Genomic DNA, 20,073 nt, shown 5'->3' on the forward strand with positions numbered 1-20,073 from the left:
TAACATTTTCAACATTTTGGGGAGATAAAAAAAAATGTTTCTGAACAATTAAGACTGTGTAAAGAGTGTCTTAAAGGGACAGTGTATAAATTAAATCAATGTAAATTTCAAAAACTTACAAATAAATGTATTTTTAATCACCAACTGCATGTTTTAACTGCAATCCTAGGTCTAGTTATCATTAAATTATATTACATGGGGAGTGGCACTTCTCTTGAGGCGGCCATGTTTGTTATAGCTACAGACAATGATAAATGCAGCACCTACAGCACCTCAGCTGGCCGTAATGAAAAACGGTCTAAATCTTACACACTATCCCTTTAACAACATTTGGGACTTTCAACGGACACCTGATGAGATCCAAAAAGCCGGTATCTTCCTCAGCACTTGCCAAAGTAAATCCCTCAGTGGAATAAATGCTTTGAGCAATCTTAATTGTTCTGAAACAGTCTTAATTGGTTTTTGTGTTGCACGGAAATTCCAGCTCTGGCCTTCCTGTGTGGGGTTTGCATGTTCTCCCCATGCCCATTGGTTTTCATTTCCCACAATAAACATGAACACACAAATGCCACCTTCAACAATGTTTGCATTTAAGTAGGGTAGGGGCTTTAGTGTGTAAACCCAGAATACAATGGCTACTTGGTAAATTAGGTTTGAATTTCAGGCATGTACACTAAAGTGTCCACATGGTGTAATTTTTTTTTTTTAATGACAGTATTTATTTTTCTATCCAGCACACCCCAAGTCACCGATGATATCATTATTTATGTCAGTCATTATTCTTTAGTACCTAATTCATTTTGCCATTTGCGTCACTGGAACAACTGCCCTTGGCTCACTTTTTGGACGAGGCGCCTTCTCCTCATTTTGCCCGGCGGCTGACAAATGACTTTGTGAGCAGTGATATGGTCTCCTGCAGGAACAAAAGGAATAGAAATTGAATCCTGGCCTCTAGCTGCAGTCTCATCCGTCATCTTTTTCAATATTGATATCTCTTATAGATTTTTTTTTTTCTGCTCTTCCCCCCCTTCAGTCGTGTTGTGTTCTTCTGCCCTGTGGGATCAGCTGCTCAGGGGCACTGACCTGTTGATCGCGTCACTTTGATTGATGGGCCTCATTGTTTAATTGTCAGCGCGGTCTTCTTAAAAGATGACATCTCAGATGGGTTTCGTGGGCCACATACGGGGTGCGGCGTGTTGCAAATGGAAAACGACTGCCCGCCATTGATTCTGTATCGTCAAGCGAGGCCATTAGCTCGCGGGCTCCTGTTTGTTTCTTCCCAGATCATCTTTCACGGATCGCGTGTCAGTTTACGGGAAGATAACATCCCCAGGTAACGTTTATCCTACATGCCTTTTATTCACAAGTTCATCTCGGTCGCTTGCGAGTGGTTCTGAGGGACGTTCATTGTTTAAAATACGCCGGCAGCTGGTTAAACGGCCACATTGCAAAAATATCGCAGTTCAAGAATGGATGATTTTATCATGAGTCAAACTTTACAGATGTCTCAGTAAATTAGTTGTTGCTTCGAAGCCACAAAAAATAGCAATTAAAAAATATACAGTGAAGTCTTGCCTATTCACGCGATAATTATAAGTTAGCGGAACCATTTTATACTTGAACAAAGGATAACAAAGTCCATTGTGTAAAGCAAAACAGAACAACACCTGCTGAGAAAATGTCATTCAATTTCGTTTCCCACCGCTTGTAAGAACATATCGTAATACCGTAACAGGTGGTCAAGGATAGTCAAAGCTAGCAGTGCAGTTGCGATTGCTTTCTTTAACAAATACTTGTACAGTGGCAAAACTGAGTACAAAATGGCCAGCTTTACACTCGTTTGACTTCCGCATCTCTCGCCAGGTGCCATCTTTTTAGAGCCGTACACATCCAATGAAAGTCCCTGCATTCCAGGTTACTAAACAACATTCTTGCCCAGGTAAAAAACATACATTTGGGGCATATATGCACAACTGCAAACTTTTGTTTATCATTTGTCCAAAATATATTCGTCCAGCCCATACAAACTGGCCAACGGGCATGTTGTTTGGGAACACTGGTTTAGAAGATGGAGATGTAGGTGCAATGATTTTCTTTTTGGTGCAACAAGTCACCTACTTTCTGTATTTTGAACTGAATTGAATCTTTTCCAATGTATTGAATCTTTTCCACTGTATTGAATACAAAGAATCAAATTAGATTCTGACCATTTGATGTTGGTGCACTGTAATGTATTCAGAGTGAAAAGGTTCAAATATAGTAGCGAACATAGCGCTACCCTCCTTAAAGGCCTTGTTCACACTGTCTGTCTAAGCTGGCATTTTCACAGCTGTTTTTGTGGTAGGCCGACAGAGGATATAGAAAGCACGTTAATGTTGAGCCGATAATTTGCCAGCATGGGAAACAGCATCGGTTGAAGACTCAGCGTCTACGCTTCCTTGCATCCAAAGCAATTGTCATGTTTGCGTTAACAACTAACTGCGGAAAGCTGCGAATGCTGTGCAAATGCACATTGTGCCTAACTACTACTCTACCACTGATGGCTCAATCCACTCGAAAGTAGCGTAAATGTGGCCTTCCGTGGCCAGCGTCTCCTGGAAGACATGCAGCCACCGAAAATGATTCATCACACATCCTTCCCTCAGTCGATCTCCCCAGAGAGTTCCCAACCAAGGTCAGAGTAGTCGTTTTTTTTTTTTTTTCTGTTTTCCAGGATTCTTTGCGCCTTCATTCATCATTTGTATGAGAACCTTGTGCTCCAATTCTTTGCCCTCTGTTTAGGCCTTCATACTTGCTTGCTTTCATAGTCCCAGGAGGAAATTGCTTATGATATTTCACTCTGATGTGAATTTGGATGAGCGCAACGGTCCAAACATTGTTTTATGCTGAGGCATGTAGTGAATGAGGGTGCATGATTTTAAGACCATTCATGCAGAAGTGCATTTTTGAGGTCACACACACGAGTTTCTGATGCATAAAATTGTCAGGTTTTTTTTAGCCACTGTGATATTTGTTTGACTGCATATAGTCATTCAGATAATGGCACCATGAACACCTTAAAAAGCGGTCTTGAGACCAAGACTGATCTCAAGAACGACAAAGCTCACATGATGTACATTCCAAATGTCTTTTTTACCGATATCCCACTGAGGGCTGAACATTTGCGAGAGTACTAAACGTTGTGTTCACGTCGGAATTCTTTCAAGTTGGCAAACGTCCCCCTATTCTTGTGACAAGCAAAAAAAAAAAATCTCAAACATTTCTAGTTATTTTTTTTCCTGTCACAGGGAAAATTTCGAACATATTCCTTGGTGAACATTTGCAATCTTGAACAAAGCAGTCAGTCGGGATTTTGAAAATTGACAGCCAATTGATGGCTTTTCCCACTTCCGGTATACAGCTGGAGGTTTCGTCACGGTGACACGAAATCAAACCAAACAAATCAAGAGGCAACAGCATCACGCGTCGATGTTCCAACACGGCGCGTGTCTTTACACGCCAGGTTCATGCCCCCCGCATGACCAAAGCCCAGACGGTAGTCAGCAGATTAGAGACGGTCTTTAAGCACCACACGTTTCCCCATCAGCACCTCCGTGTCTGATTCCCATTCGCTGCTCATCTGTCCTTTGAATGTTTATCCACCTCATCTCCTCTAATCTGGTGTCATGTCACCCTAATCTCCTCTTCTGTCTTTTCAAGAAATTTGATGAGAAATGTGTCCGCTATCCTCCCCATCTTGCCTTAGGTTGTTGTTTTTAAAGGAAAACAAAGCAAGAGATGGAGCTGGGGCAAGTCCAGGCCTGGATCAATACTACATGATGTAGTGCTTGTGTGTGCGAATGTTATTGTGAGCGTGCTATCAGGGCTCATCACGCTGGTCATTATCCGGCGTGTCTCTTGATTCTGGGGATTTAGCAGATGAAGGAACAAGGTGAGTGAGACTCTATCAGGGATTTCAGGAGCGGGAAACAATGTCCGGCATGTCTCCAGTGGTAATGTAAAGGTAGTGCGCAGAGCGATGGTGGGTTTGCAGTACTGGAAGGAGCAACGCACAAAGGATCACAGTTCTGTTTGTATCACCCATAAGCTTTTCACAATGTTTGTTCAAAACGTCTGAACAACAATAATAAATGCTACGTTTGTTTTTGCACCCATTTTACACAGAGCTCGGCAATCGATCGCTAAATCGACCGATTGACGGAACGTCCGCCTTCAGCGAGCATTTTCATATATTTGGTGTGTGCTTTATAAAACAAAAAAAATAGACTGAGCACTAACAGAACTGGGTTTAAGTCCATCACTGGTGACCCTTCTCAGTCCGTGTATTTTTCATGAGGCTTCACATCATAAATTGCAAGCGCTTGATGAAGGGGGAAGTCCGTCAGTGATGGGCCAATTTAGAGATGGATTTCCCAGCTGATTTTTCATGAACTGAACTCAAAATCCTAAGAGTTTTTCAGCAAACATTAAAGACATATTTCCCTCAAAAGTGTTTTCGAAATATGTCTAAATCTCTGCTGTTGGGCACTTCTCATCTGAGAAAATCCATCCACCTAACGTGGAGATTATGAAGACGCTGATGATCCTGTATGAACGGGGATCGCAAACTCCGGTCCTCAAGAGCAATTATCAGCATGCTTTCCATGTAACCCTTCTCCACCGCACCTGTTTCATTTGATCAACTCCTCACAAAGCTTTGTAGAAGCCTGATAAGGATGCTTAGGTGGATTACAACAAAAATATGGTAGACTGGTAACCTTGATGATCCAAGTTGGTTACCTCTAAACTACACCCTACAAATTGGTGTAATGTACCCGCAGATTGGTTCAATCGTCTCTAGTTCATAGCTATTTGCCCGCCCGATCCTTGTGTTAAAACAACCACTCAAGAATAGCAGTTTTTTTCAACCAACTTTTATTGGTGATAGGGCCAACCAATACAAATTGATAATTTTGACAAAAAAATTGATGAATTCACCTCCACTCCCAAAATAAGTCACAGGGCTCACAAAGGCAAACACCCACTCACTCTTCGGGACAATTTATAGTCTTCGATTCACCTCCTGTGCATGGTATTGGACTGTGGAAGGAAACCAGTAGTACCAACACAAGAATTGCCATAGCAAGGATTTGAATGTATGTAAAAAAAAACTAATAATAAAAATAGAAAAGGGATGGATGGATTGACAATTAATTGTGAATGAATGAATATACAGTACGTATTTTCTAGTTCCAGATTCACAACACACGACGATTGTAAAACAGGTTTGTGACAATAAAGTGTACACTGTGACCAATTTAGTTGGTTTTGTGTGGGTGTGTGTGTAGGGGGAGGGGCTTTGCACAGCTCAGATGACAAAATGCCACACCAAAATAGCCATAATTGCCACTGATAAGGTAGGCCAAGAAAGACAGCTGTCACAACCTTATAACAGCCTAACTCATGTCACCTATCTAAATATCGTATGTGTGCCGACGCGGCCTAGACCATAACACGCAACCTTGACTGGGAGACGAACATGGTACCCACTCTTCAATCGTGGTGCTGGGATGAAAAAAAAAAAAGTCAAATAAATGAAAGTTAACTGACTTTGACCTTTTGAATTCCAAGTCAAAGCCAAGCTAATCCGATGGCGGTAAATGGGGTCGCGTGCGCGCACACGCCGCTCAGTCCCACCAAGAGTTCTTTCTCCTTCATCCCAGTTGTGTCACAGGGGATCACAAGAAATAACACAGGTTTCAAAAGGGGGAAATGAAAGAGGCGACACGAGGGAGCGATGCACGACGGCGCCGGCGATGTGGGCGTCCGCGTGTCAGCGAGATTAAATACACGCCACGAGAAAATGATGCCAAGTTCCGCCCCTTCACCGTCTTTTCTGTAGTCTCCCTTGTGAGTTTAAAAATAGAAGGTGTCAGAGGAGGAGTGGGCCCGCACAGAAGGTGTGCGGAGACTGGCAAGAGCCGTATGCGCTAGGAGGATGCAATTTGAGATCATCCAAATTGCCTTTTTCTTTCAGCTATCCCCCGCCCGCCTCAGCCACTTGCGAATCCTCATATGCACTGGCAGAGTCCCTAAGCTAGTGTAAGCCTGATGCCAGTAACCACACTGTGAGAAAATCAGCGGGATGGAATAAAAGAGGCAGTCCAAAAAGATCAGCGGGATTTTGAGCGTGATAGATGAGCGTCGGTCGGGCAAGGAGAGGGGCGTGCGAAACGGGCTGGCGGAGGCCAGCGGATGAAGGAGATAGCTTTTCATATGTAAACCTGCCGTATCTGCGGCGGGGAGTGTGAGAACAAACATGTTCCTGTTGTTTGGTGCTGATTTTCAGGATCATACCGCAATGGGAGATTTGGTGCATAGCGTTTGACCATCAAACATTTTACACCACTTTTTTTTTTTTTTTATTTCTCTATATTAAGTTTGTTGTCATATCTGGAGTCGCAAGTATTATAAAAAAAAACAACAACAAAATGTGAAAAAAATATTTCTTGGTGTTCTGACTCAGTATTGGTATGGATATATATTTTGACAAATGTAAAATGGAGCCTGGAAGTTAACCATTTAGCTTTTAACAACATATACTACTCCACTACTCCACTTTATACACTTTTCTCAGGCCTGGCATTAACATTTTCACACATTTTTCTCTGTTTAGACGTTCCCAAAGTTCAAACCATAGTAAAAAGTAGGCAAAAAAATGCACACAAAAAAAACAGCAATACCACTGAAAGTGAACCATGTTAAAGCGAGGGAACACTGTTACACTATCGAATGTAATCTTTTTCGATTAGTCTTAAATGATAATGTTGGTTGTTATTGTCTGCTATGATAAGCATTTCCTTTTTGTCTGATAAGCACTGATGCCATTGTTTAAAAGTGACATGAACATACCCTGCGGAAGGTGAGGCAAGGGAAATTTTCTTGACGTTTCTTGACGTTTTGTTACTTCTAGGAGGTGAGGGCTCGGCTGAAGCGGGTCAGAAGGAAACATCCACCTGCGACATTTGCCAGTTTGGGGCTGAGTGCGATGTGGACGCCGAAGATGTTTGGTAAGTTGCCTGGGAAAGAAAATGAGAGCAATTTTGTTGTGTGAAATCACTATCGAGGGGGACATGGCGGCGGTATTATACAGCAGACTTAATCCGTAACAACAACAAAAAAAAAAGAAAAATCCCATTTAGACTAAACCAGTACCTAGGCAGGAAGGTGAAACGAGTACATGAGAACATTGATTTAACAAGTACACGGCATATTTTTCAGCCTCACGTTCCCAATTATTTATTGAGCTAGCTGTCAAGCTAACTGCAGCAAGAAAAAAATGTTCATGCTAATTGTACTAATGAAGGATGCTTAAAATCTACGCTGACATTATATATTTTAGGTCACATGTTGCCAGCGATAAGCACGGCTAGAGAATTAACGGCTAGCAGCACTAGCAGTGACGAGCAGCACTAGATGCTAGTCGCATTTGCGTCCCTCAACTGCCCTACATAGGCTGGCTAGAGCCGTCGGATTTTTGTTTTGTTTTTTCAAAGGCAGTTGAACGCCATTGCATTTCCTACTAATCCCTTTTGAGCAAGGGTCATTCAAATCAGCTATTTGAACCAAAATTGCTAACAGGGCTAAGCTAAAATGTCACTTTTATATATATATATATATATTTTTAAATCCAAATACCTATTAGAAATTTCAGTAGCATATCCAAATACCAAAATATTCATTGCCTGTTGCCCTTCTAAAAAGGATATTACTTATTATTGCGCTTCTTTTTTGATTATCACTTGCTAGGACAAAAAACGTCTTCCTAGTTACAGTATTGACCAATGAAAGAAACAGTTGTTTTTTTTTTAACAAAAGTATCTTTCTTTGATTATACTAACCACGATCATTATGCTCAGCGTGTGATATTTACTTTTCTTGGAGACATCTCTGCATGCATCTTATCTGAAATGGGTAATAACATGGATTTTTTTTTCGTCCTCAACGTCCATCACGTCAACTATACCCCCTTGTTATTGTAATTTGAATGTCTTTGAAGAGTAAAGGCTTAGATGAGAAACGTTCATTTTTCAGCACACCCTGGTCGCCGAACATCCGCTGAGGTTTGGTGCACGGCTGACCATTTCATTTAACCTCAATTACGATTGCGGGCCACGGAGAAAAAGCAGACTTTCGCTCATTCTGGAAATCCAATTACCGTCCTTACAGGACTTGCCAATGTCAGGACAAAATGAATTTGGCTCACACAAAGAAAAGTCGCTCGACGAGGATGCGCCCATACATTTTGACTTCTTTGTTTCTCTTTGTGGAAGAAACAACCGCCGTTTCTCAATTAATCCACGCACATTAGCCCTGAAACGATCGTACAAACAGCCTTTGGGCTACGTATGCAAAATACGCATATGTAACACTCGACAAGCTGGATGTTTAGCTTCATCACTTGCCTGAAGCACACATTACAACATCTCCCTATTTGCATCCAAAGTAGGGTACACACGCAGCAATTTACAACAAATGTGAAGGACTTCACACATTAGCAATCGTGTGCCTCACGCACATATAGCGAAAACATGAGAAGTGACTGTCATCTTTGTGGAAAGTTCTAAAATGCACGGAATGAGGACTTCATACATCTGAGAAATCATTCCTAAATACATTTGTCCAAAAAAATGATTACAAAATGAAACAATGAGTACATCAAATTAGTGTTCATTTGTTATCTTGAAAAAACAACTATGTGAAAATGAGCTAATTGGTGAAATCAAGGTGTTGCAGAGTGGGTGCACAAGACGTGTTGACACTAGTTGGAATTACTTAAATGGCATTTAAGCAAATTATGCATAAGCTATGAATAGATACCTTTTGCATAGGATTTATTTTGAATACATCAAACCTTTAAAAATATATCTGGGCTTTTTCCCTCGATTAAACGTGATTAAAATCACAATAGCATCTCTAAAACATAGAATATATTTCGTTTTCTCAGGGATTTACGGATGAGTAAAATGAGGGCGCAGATTAGTAGACTGAGGTAACCGATTAGCATCCTCAGTTTACTAATCAGTTTTTTCAGTTGACTTACTGTACCTGCTCCCGCAGATAAGACAGAGGGAACAGATTTTTTCCTCACTTTACTGATCTATACCCCCTGAAGGAACATATTTGGCCTTCTCAGGGGAACAAATTGTATGGGTGAATTAAAAGGAACAAATTCATATACTAAGAGGACCCTTTAGTACTTTTCGTTTACTCCTCTGGAGGAAAAATATCAGTTCCCTATTGGTTGCATATTAGTCAAAAGATCAGTAAACTGAGGCTACATATTAAAACACTGAAGGAAGAGCTTTGTAAATTGAGGGAAAAATACATTAAATTGAGGTAGCAATAAATAAATAAATGAATGAATCGCTGTAAGGACTACATTGCTCCTCGCGGTTGTTGGCCCGAACAAATGTGACGCAAATACTGTATAATCCAGCGCGCTATACATTAGCCGGAAGTCGAGGGATCAAATGCATCATGAGACTCCTTGCAGCCCAGCTCTTGCTAATGCAAGCCGCTATTCCAAAGAAAGCGTTTATCGAGTATTCACATGTGTGCAGTGTCAAAACAAACAAGAGCATATGGCGCATTCGCCCAAAACCAATCACGCACCTCATTAAAATACACAATCAACACTAACAAAAATATTTATCTCGCTTAATTGAATCGCGATGTGCAAACCACAAGTACCCTTAATTTGACCCACCCCCACCCCCAAAACATAACCCATAGTATTATGCTTACAATATTTCATATTCTATATTAAATATTCAATATTCTACAAGCCGGGAACCTGTCATTTTCATCAGGCGGCGGTCATCCGGCGAATGTAAAAAAAAAAAAAAAAAAAAAAAAAACTTGATTAAAATGACAGGTTCTCCCAATCAGACAGCAGCTGATTCCAATCATAGCAGCTGCCAGTTAATCAATCAAGTAGAGAGCAATCAGTGTAATGACAAAGCCAGCCAGCGCACGCCGACAAATTCATGTGTCATCCCATGTTTTCATTCAATCGATTCAAAACAATTAACAGCTGGAAAGGCTTTGAATGGCACGCATACCTGCGGAATCTAACTGTCTGCAGAAATCAACTCAGATTGGTGTGTTCCTGTTTGGTTTTTAGCGGGGTGCTCGGAAATATTAATTTTGGTTGATGAGAAATGGCGGATAATCAACGTGCAATCATGCAAATGTCCAGTAATACTCAAAATATTCACTTAATCTTCTGTATTCTTGTTAAAGACGCATTTCTAACAAACAGCATGTGGTTCTCAAACTTTTTTTCAACAATATACCCCATGTGAAATGTTTGTAGCTGTCATTGCATCATTCATGATAAAACATAACAAAATAAAAGACCATGTTAAGAAGTCAGTATTACACAATTCAGCAACAGCTTTCATTTTCCAATTAATTTGCTCCTAATTTGTAACTATGTTGTTCTTTTGACAGGATTAAAAAGTAAATTAAATTTGTTCATAACTGCAGAAGTTGTTCAAATCTAATATACCTGCCTTCACGTTTACACATTGGAAAAACACCACTTTATACTGTATTCTTGTTTTTTAAACAGTTATGAGTAATAATTTGGAACATAACCTTGGAATAACTTTTCAAGGTATTAAACAAATACACTGACTTGGACATACCTAGAAATAAATACGACAAAGTAACATTATTTCATCTTTCTACGATAAAAAATATTATTAATGTAGAAATAAATACTGTTTCACAAGTTCTTTCATGTTCCAAATAATTTGCTCTTAATTTGAAAAGAAAACTACTTTTCCTGCCATGGCACGAAAAAGCATTGCTTTAGATTTGCTGATTCCTGCATTATTATTATAGTGAAATATATTTGACCTTACCAAAGAAGAAATAGGACGGCACATCTTTGCGCCATCAGTTTGCGTCTGCCTCATAAGCACAACCCACTTTTTCAAAACCCGAGCCAGGAAAATGTGTTGATCATAATCGCTCAAAATCATCCCCGCTATCAGGCTTGTAAAAGTATAAAGTCACTCTTTAAATACATGCCTTCTCTGGGAAACGTGAGTCCAGCCCAGTTTTCCAACCACACGGTGGCAGATCGCAACTATCTGCAGCATCTCAGATTGGCAGTAGGGAAAGAAAAAAAAAAAAAAAAGGAGTGAGACTCGTGTCAAATAATCTTCAGAAGGCATACCAGGGATCAATCCATTGTATGCTGGATGGTTTGTAATGACTGCAGTGAGCAGTATAAGACAGAAAGAGCCTGCAGGTGACCCATTTTTCCCGCTGCACCTGTAGACATTTGGGATGATTGGATTGCCTTGCCTCAGCAAAAGACGACTGGCGCTGCGACCCGATGCCAGATAAGCAGCCGTAAATGGATGGATGGATAGCCCGGGGACACTTTTCTGACAACTTTTTTTGCCCTAGTTCTATCAGAGCTATATTTAGCCCCCTTGCTTTTTCATCCCTGCGAGACAGTTGTGAAATGAACCCAAAATCAGGTTCGTTTTGACAAGGCAAAGACAATGACGAATGCGATGTTGACAGGTCTCAGGTGAATTTGAATCTTAGACAATATTTGGAGTCTAATCATAGAAATTACAGAGGAAATCAATGTGATTAAAGTATGTTTAGAAGTTCAAATTAAAACGTTTTTTGTTGTCTGTTTATGCCTTATGATTGACTGGAAACCTGTCCGCAGTATGCATGTATAATATTCTGGACGGCATTGCGATCAAACAAGCAAAACTTGTCATTTTGGAGTTTGGGTAGTGAAAAATAAAAACCATTTTTGAACACGAGCTGTTTCTTCATAAATTAGTGAAGATTTCTGACAGTTAAATGTAAAATTTTCTTGCAAGTAAGAACTCCATTTTATCAAAGAGGTATGAGCACCCCTGGGGTATACAGTCTCTGCAGTTAACAGTAAATATAATGTGAGTTGTGTTCATAACAGTTGATTTTTCTTTTCAAATTGATTGCAAATTATTTAGAACATGAAGCAACCTGTGAAACAATCTAATTCTTAATAACATAGACTATGTGTTACAATTGTAACCTTAAAAAAGAAAAGAAAAGGTCAGTGTGGAAATGAGATGTTAGTCGAGTTTATTTATTTTTAGCAACGGAAAAGTAACGATATTTGTCTAATGCCAGCTTTTTTTTTATGGTTGTGTACCAAATTTCTGTTTTCTAATGCCGCAGGAGGAACAGAACATTTCCCTTTTCAAATAAAGAGCAAATTAATTGGAACTTCATGAAAATTATTGCTAAATTGTCTTACAGTGACTTTTTTTTAAATGTTGAATGCCTTTCTTTTGTTAAGTTTTATACCGATATGCATCATCGTTAGTAACACAATTTTATGAGAGTCAGAACAGAAAAGTTGATGTTGCACAATCTTCGTAGTTGCTGAATAAAATACACCTAATGCTAACACAACAAATGTTATTCCAAAGCGTAACCAAGCAAATAAAACGGCACAAAATGATCATTTTTTTCAAGGCTATATTGTTTTTGAACTGGTTGAAAAAAGTTCGGGAAGCTCTGTTGTACACAACTGAAATACTTTTAGTTCTAGTCTCACATTTCTCTACTTTAGCTCTATTCTGACATTTCTCTATTCTAATTCTCTTATTGCGAATTCAACCAACAAGCAATGTGTTTACAGTGAAGTCCCTTCCTTCATATCACCTCAAAAACTGAACATGAAAAGAGCCTGGATGGCTTCGTGTTTGTTGCCTGCAGCTTGTTTGGAGAAATGCTAGCATCTCCTCTGGATCGTCATTTTAAAGCAGCTCCAAATAATCTCAGTAGAGTTGAGGTCAGGGAATGATGAGTGCCACACTGTGAGTTGGACACGAAAAATTGAATTTGGGTTCGTGTTGCATGATCATTATTTTACTGCAGGGGCTGAGGTTCTTTTTTTCATAGCAAGGCAGAATACGCTAAGCTAGGCACGCAGAGGTCACTTTGACACCTTCAGGCAGCCGAAAGTAGCCTGCTAGCTCATTATTGCAGCACCAGAGACGTTGGAGACTCCAGAGACGCCAACAGTTTCAAATGCTTGCCTGATGCCCATTAGTGGCTTTTTAACAGCTGCGCTCTAAATAGGATGCTTTTGTCTGGGAGAAACTTTGCTTAATATCCCCGGATCGAAATGAACCTGTAAGCCGCCTGAGTCACGGGCAATTTATTTTGCAGTACGATGCAGTCCTTGAAATCTTCAGCGTTTACATTTGCGAGGTGTTGAACATTGTTCCTTTTACATTAGCAGAAAAGCCACCTTTTGGAAACTGTGAGAGCGCACTAGAATACGGTGATTGTTTCATACTGATCACTAATTAAGTCTTAACGAATCCTGGCACTGTTGAACACGCGTCAACTGACATTTTAAATCATCGGCGGGCGCTTGATTTTCAGTTGAGCAAGTCTAGTTCATATGAGTCCGAAATCAACGCAGCAAAAGGCAACGTAAAGCCCCTTATTTCGAGCCTTGCGGAAACACCGAAGAACTTCTCAAAAGGTTATTTAGAACAAACAGGCCAACTCTCTTTAAAGTTTATTGAAGTTTCATCACCTGGATGTTGATGGCCAGCTCGGATACCATCCTCCTGTCAGGGGAGCCCTCCACTCTGGGGAGAGGCCGTAAGCAAAATGAGCAATTTACCTCAAAATCAATTGTGTATCCTCGGAAAGCCATTTCGCTCCATTTGTGGTGTTAAACTGTAATTACCCGGAAAAAGGGCTGCTTTTCAAGCCTTTCGCGGATGTACAGTGAAGCTTGGGGACTCTTGCTCTGGGAGCGTGGGCTAGTTCAGACATCCTGAAAATAGCACTGGGGGTTGTCAAAGCCGCCCTTTTGTTGCCAAAAGAATTTGAAGGGAAAAGCACAAAGGCGCTTCAATGTTACACCAGCAGCAGGGAACCTTCAGCACTCGACTGGCCTCAATAGTTTTCAACTGCTTTTCTGCCTTTTGAATGTGGGAAAAGTAATGACTGTGATTGACTGGGGACCACTGCAGGGGGTACCCCAGTACTCTTGCTGAGAGACGGATGGGATAGGCTCCAGATCAACCCGTAGAGTTAACCAGGACAACCACTTGAAAATTAATAAATGATTATTTGCTACAGATGAACATAGTCGTCTTCAGTCGGTATTTTGTTGCCAAGTACGGCGTGGAATTGCACACCAACACTCCATTATTGTTGAAAAGCTAGAAACGCTGGACTACGATTTTAACGCAACCTGTTACTAAGTTTATGTTTGATTTTGTAGATCAATCAATAGGTCTGCAAATAATGAATATTTCTATAAACAAGTTATCTGTTTATTATGAAGTCAATAACTTCAATTTAAAAAAAACCACCTTTATTCAAATGTGTTAGTATTTAAAATAGTCATGAATCATGTATCAAATTATTATTTTTATTATTATTATTTATTTACTGTTTGTGCTGTAACATGGCAGAAAATAGTCCAAAATATAGCTTATTGTTTTCCAGAGTAAAAGCGAATACTGTATTTTCCGGACTATAAAATACATTTTGATCGTAATGGTAATTGGGGTGCACTATGTGTTCTAAAGCGCTTTGAATACTTCCAAAAACAGAATACGACAGAGTTTTAAAGTGTACCAATATCAGTCAACGAATAATTAAGTCGCATCAACCAATGGAAAGGTCTTCATCTTTATTTAAAAATGTCTTACTTTAACCTCCAGGAACACTGGCCATTGGCGGAACAGTTGCATTTGTTTTGGGTTTTTTTGCTGTAAGTGTCGGACATGCCGTAGCAAAGCTAAGGGTCCTCTAGAGACCGCCTACTTGTACACAAGCAATTAAAAAGTCAATAAGTGCCCTTTTACCAAAACAGCGACATATATGTCATGTTTCTCCGTTCAGCCAAGGAATAAAAAAAAGACTTTTGAGTGGCCCAGCCTGAGTATAAAGTGGCTTTTACGATCTGAAGCCAGCAGACAGTCTGGGGGGGGTTAGGAGGAGGTTCGGGGGGGGGAAGTTGCTTTGATGGGAGTGAAATAATCGTCGGCAACTAATCAATACAACACATCCTGCTAAGACCATCTCCTCAGAGACATGTCACACACACACAAACACACACCTATAGCGCTGTGTACGCACCTTCACACACACCATTAACTTTCATGTAGTGCTTTGTTTCTCCCTGGTGTGTGTGTGTATGAGCCAAAAAAAAACAAAAAGCAGCTTCACCTCACAAGACCGAGGCGTGTGTGTGCACGTGTGTTTTGCACACATCCGAGAGCGAGCCTGTGCGTGTTTGTGTGCGCGAGAAGCATTAGGATGTGTTGACGCAATGCAGTCTAGTCGTATAGGGAAAGCGAGAGTCGGCATTAAAAATGTATGTAGGCCAGACATCAGCCGCTGACCGACGCCGGCCTCTCGGGAAGAAGCCGGCCGGGCATCGCCAGCAAAGGTTACAGGCGTCGGGTTTCACACCCGCCCCTCTTTTTCAGCCTTAAACTCTTCTCCTTCTGATTTGGACGATAAACGCGCTGGAATGCCAAATCCTGTCTTGGGGCTAATTTGAGAAGGAATTAAAGTCAATCTCTTTCATATACCTTCATTATATATTCGTGACACCATGGCAACCACTTTATCTCCCCCAGTTCAGATTTGACTACTTTTGCCTCCACGCTTGTACCACATAATTAGGTTCCGCTACTCATCTAAAGGATTTGAATTTGATTATTTTTTGTTAACTTGCTGTCATGTATGTAACCTTATCGTTTAGTTTGTCAATTGCTATTACGCTTTAACCAACTAGAAAATGGATGGATGCATGCATGGATATATATGTGTGTTTTGGCAAAAACAGGCGCATGTTGCAGAGATTTATTTTGACTGACAAATACACATTTTTAACTGAGATGTCAATTTTCAGAATTCTACAAAAAGACAACTGCTTTGATCAGATGTGAAAACAAATATTGAGCCGTTTTGGTGCCAACACGAAGTTGAAGGGGATAAAGTTTATTGAAGAAAGTGGACTAAAATGCTTTACCTTTAAAGGCTGATTCAAGAGGTATTGACTTGCAAATGCACAAGTGAAAACGTTTGTTTTTAGTGTTCAAATTCAGAAAATGGCAGTCAATACTCTGCAGTGTAATGGGAAAAAAATGAAACTCATGTATAAATAATATAAAATATCAATTTGTTGAAAATCATCCAAATTGCAAACAAGCAATGTTTACTTACTATCTAATGTATTGGTATGATGTTGGAGAAATGCTAAAAGAAACAACGGCATAGCAACATTTCTCAAGACATTTTGTGATGAATTTTGGAGATGTTAACCTTCCTGCGCCCAGACTGCAAATGAAAGGCACCGTGCAAAACTAGAACCAGCGTTTGCGAGTATTCCAAATTTGACTTTGCGTGGCTTTTCCTTCCCATTTCAAAAATTTGAGTTCCTTTACACTATTGTGGAGTTTCTCAGTCTCATTTAAGTGGCACGTGAAACTTTGCTTATTATATGTGTGACGTGTAACAAAATCACAACAAACTGCTTTTCTTCACTTCCACTGATCCGTCATCATAAGACGATTCTGCCATACTTTGCTGCACGCCATTTCAATCAACATCAATGCGAGCTGTATCATCAAGGCCGATTGTGAAGGTGCCTGCCTGAGGATATTTGTCTGTCTGCGTGTGTGTGTGCGTGCGTGTGTGTGTACGTCTCTGTGTGTGCATGCACGCACTGAGCTTGTAAGACAGCCGAGTGCTGGTGGTTTAGCGAGAGCCGGGAGAAAATGAAAAGGCTGTAAGAATAATGACAGATTTATAATTACAGTGTCTAGCATCTGCCTGGGGGAGGTTATCTGCAAAGTTAGTCCTAATAAAAGCTGACACACAGCGTCGGGCCACACCGCATGCGTTTGTGTATACGGGAACGTACACAGTCGATGGGTGTTTATTGTAAAGACTTCATCATCGAGGCGTTGGTTATAACCTTCCCGTTAAGTTGTCAAATTGACACATGCATCCATTTTCTGTTTTGTCCTCATCGAGGTCGCGGGCCAGGGCTGACTTTTGCAAGAAAATGCGGGGTACACCCGAAAGACCAGTCTCTTCTAGGGCAATTTTAGAGAAACAACAATTCACTCTTTTGGAGAATTTTGAGTTCTCAGTAAATCGGACGCAGATGGATGGGTATCTGGAGACAACCGCTGCAAGCTTGGGGAAAAAACTCCACTCGGGGATACAAGAACTTGGATTCAAACGCAGAATCTTGAAATGAAGAGGCATAAAAGATAACCACTAGCTCAGCGGTTTTCAAATGGGGGAATGTGAAGTCACATAAACTTAATTGCTTTTTAACGCCATGCCATGAACAATACTTTTTTTTTTCTTTTCAAATCAAGAGCAAATGAACTAGAACATGAAACAACCTATTGCAATGTATAAATGAGTTTGCCTTTCAAAAGTATCTGCAGTTTTCTTTTTAAATTAAGATCAAATGAGTTGGAACATGAAGTTGTTCCAAAATGGTGTTAGAGCAACTGTTTTGCAAAACTAGTGCACCTTTATTTTGCTAAATTTTGAAGTTACATGATCTATCTTCTGGAGTTGATCCATAAACCGTCCCAAAGAGATGCCACTTCCAAAGTTTTAAGTCCTCATATGCCAGCCATGGCATGGCGCTTGGCTAAAAAATGATTTCACACAAGTTGAGAACAGTTGCACTAGCTCACCGACCTCCACAGTGACACAAAAATAATCACAAAAAAATGATTGTTCAATACAAAACTAAAATGAGCGTAAGGAAGTAAAGTGAATGTTTCCTCATTTTTGTCGTTCCTATGCTCAGTGACGCATGACAAATGCATGAAATACGATTTGTGAGACGATTTGAGATGCGCGCACATGCTTTCGAAATCATTTTGACTCCTGCAACTTAATTTCGAAGCGCCTTAGGTTAAATTGACCCAAGAAGTTGATTATCACGACGTTAGCGGAATAAGACCTGCAATAAGGCCCAGGCTGACATTTTACATAATCACTTTTGTGAAGACCTTGAAGCACTTGTCCCCAATTTAGTAAGAAAGGAAAGCTTAACGTGTTGCCTCAAAGTTTTACGGGACACAAAATGCGCCAATTGCCCGAGGCTCCGACGAGGCCATTTGAGTTCTTTGTTCAAATATGGAGAAAAGCAAACATTGAGCTGCATAAACTGCATTTAAATATGCCATTGCCTATGAGGGCTACATGAATAAATGACTAATTTAATCAGTCTGTCTCGTGGGAATTTTGTACAACATGGAATATTAAAGCCGGATAATTAAAACATTGAAGGATGTTCTTAAACAGGAGGAGAAAAAATAAGCTAATTGTTCCAAAACTGACATTACTTCCTTTGTTTTAATTAACTCTTCTTTTATGTTATGGGTCAAATGTATCAATTACAAAATAGTAATGTAGGGGGAATAGTTAAACATAGTTTTCTAGGACACCACTTTTTTTAACTATATAAAAATAAACATATTTCAAGGTTATTTGGGTCAGTGGTTCTCAAATGGCAGTAAGAGCACCCTACGGGATACAGGAAAGTATGTTGATGTTGACAGAGTTTCTCCAGGTATCAGTGAATCTAATTAAAATATCTTTTTAATGGTGTGACTCGAACAGTACAATTTTGTTTTCAAATTAAGAGTCGCACTTCCCCGAGCAGACTCCATTCCATTATCGAGCAAATAATAAAGTATGCAATAAAACAAAAACAGCAAAAATATTGTATGTTTGTAATGTAATAGAGCAATAAGGGCAGTAATAATGAACCACTAATAAATGAATAATAATTGATTAGTTGTTAATGTCACACTTCTAGTAGAAATGATTGAATCAACAGTGGCACATTACAAAACAGCAGTGATATTTTTGAGGGCAACAAGGGTGTTATAAACATTTACAGGTTACCATTTTCCCGTATTTTGCGTATTTTCACATAAGTTTGTATCAATACTTTACTTCTGCTCTTAATTCAATTTTAGTGTGTACTTTTTTCATTTAAATAAAGAGTCGAAATTCATCAATCATAGGTCAGGGGCCCTGATTTCAAATAGCCTCTTCCGGCTTCCTATGTGGAGTTTGCGTGCGCTCCCCGTGCCTGGGAGTGTTCTCTCCTGCTCCCTCCTACATTCAAAAAACATGACATTGGCTGGTAACCAGTTCAGGGTGTCCCCCGCCTATTACCTAAAGACTGCTGGATTAGGCACCAGCAAGCCTGCTACCCGATGCATGGATGGATGGATGGATGGATGGATGGATGGATGGATGGAGATGAACTAGACTAGTGCTCCCACTTTATGGTAAAATGAAGCCTCATGAAGCACTTTTAATATCTTTTTGCTCCTCGAGAAGGCACACTTAGTTTAAAACAGCTGTGGAAATTCACATTTCCATTGCGCTGGATTTTATATTCAAACCAAGAGCGGCATCTGGAGGGGTAAAAAGAAAATCCCAAGTGGTCATGAGGCAACATTTTTCCCTGTTTGCCTCCTATGCAGTTTACTCGGGAATTCTCCTTGAATTTAAACATCGGCGGTCACACGGTCGCCACAGGCGGACAATTGGCGCCGCCACTTGAAACACAACCGAGCATGATACACTTTGAGCTCCATGGAGATAGTGTCAGATGCGCAAAGACATAAAGGAGATGGTAAACAAACTCTTTGGGATAATGGCATGCTAATGCTACGATACTATCAGCACCCAAGTTAGTATTTTCCATTCAGGGCTGTTTTCAAGAAGCAGTCAAATGTGCACTTTTTCTTATCTCTTTGTTTCCATTGTGAGGTCTTTTATCGGACCAGCCTTCTGTGCAGCAAGTTTTTTGTTTTTTTTTTTTTGCAAAGTTGCAAACACAATCAAAACACAGTTTAAACAGTATTACAATGCACATCCCCAATATCATGACCATGCAAAAGATTGACTTTCATTCACTGCCACTGACGCCTACAGACGTCAAAGATCCATATCAACTGGGTTGGCAGTGAACAA

The 20,073-nt window shown here is 40.2% G+C and overlaps 1 protein-coding gene across 1 annotated transcript in view; it reads left to right on the forward strand.

The window, feature by feature from the left end:
• The window catches only part of tmeff2a (transmembrane protein with EGF-like and two follistatin-like domains 2a), a 92,697-nt gene that overhangs the window by 60,402 nt on the left and 12,222 nt on the right, over positions 1-20,073 (forward strand). Inside the window, exon 5 of the mRNA XM_088416055.1 lies at positions 6,953-7,049. Coding sequence (XP_088272181.1) covers positions 6,953-7,049 — 97 coding nt within the window. The remainder of the gene's footprint in view (positions 1-6,952; positions 7,050-20,073) is intronic.

The sequence above is a fragment of the Hippichthys cyanospilos genome, chromosome 5 (genome assembly GCF_059441005.1).
Source record: "Hippichthys cyanospilos isolate Australia breed blue-spotted pipefish chromosome 5, RoL_Hcya_1.0, whole genome shotgun sequence".
Taxonomy (NCBI): Eukaryota; Metazoa; Chordata; class Actinopteri; order Syngnathiformes; family Syngnathidae; genus Hippichthys; species Hippichthys cyanospilos.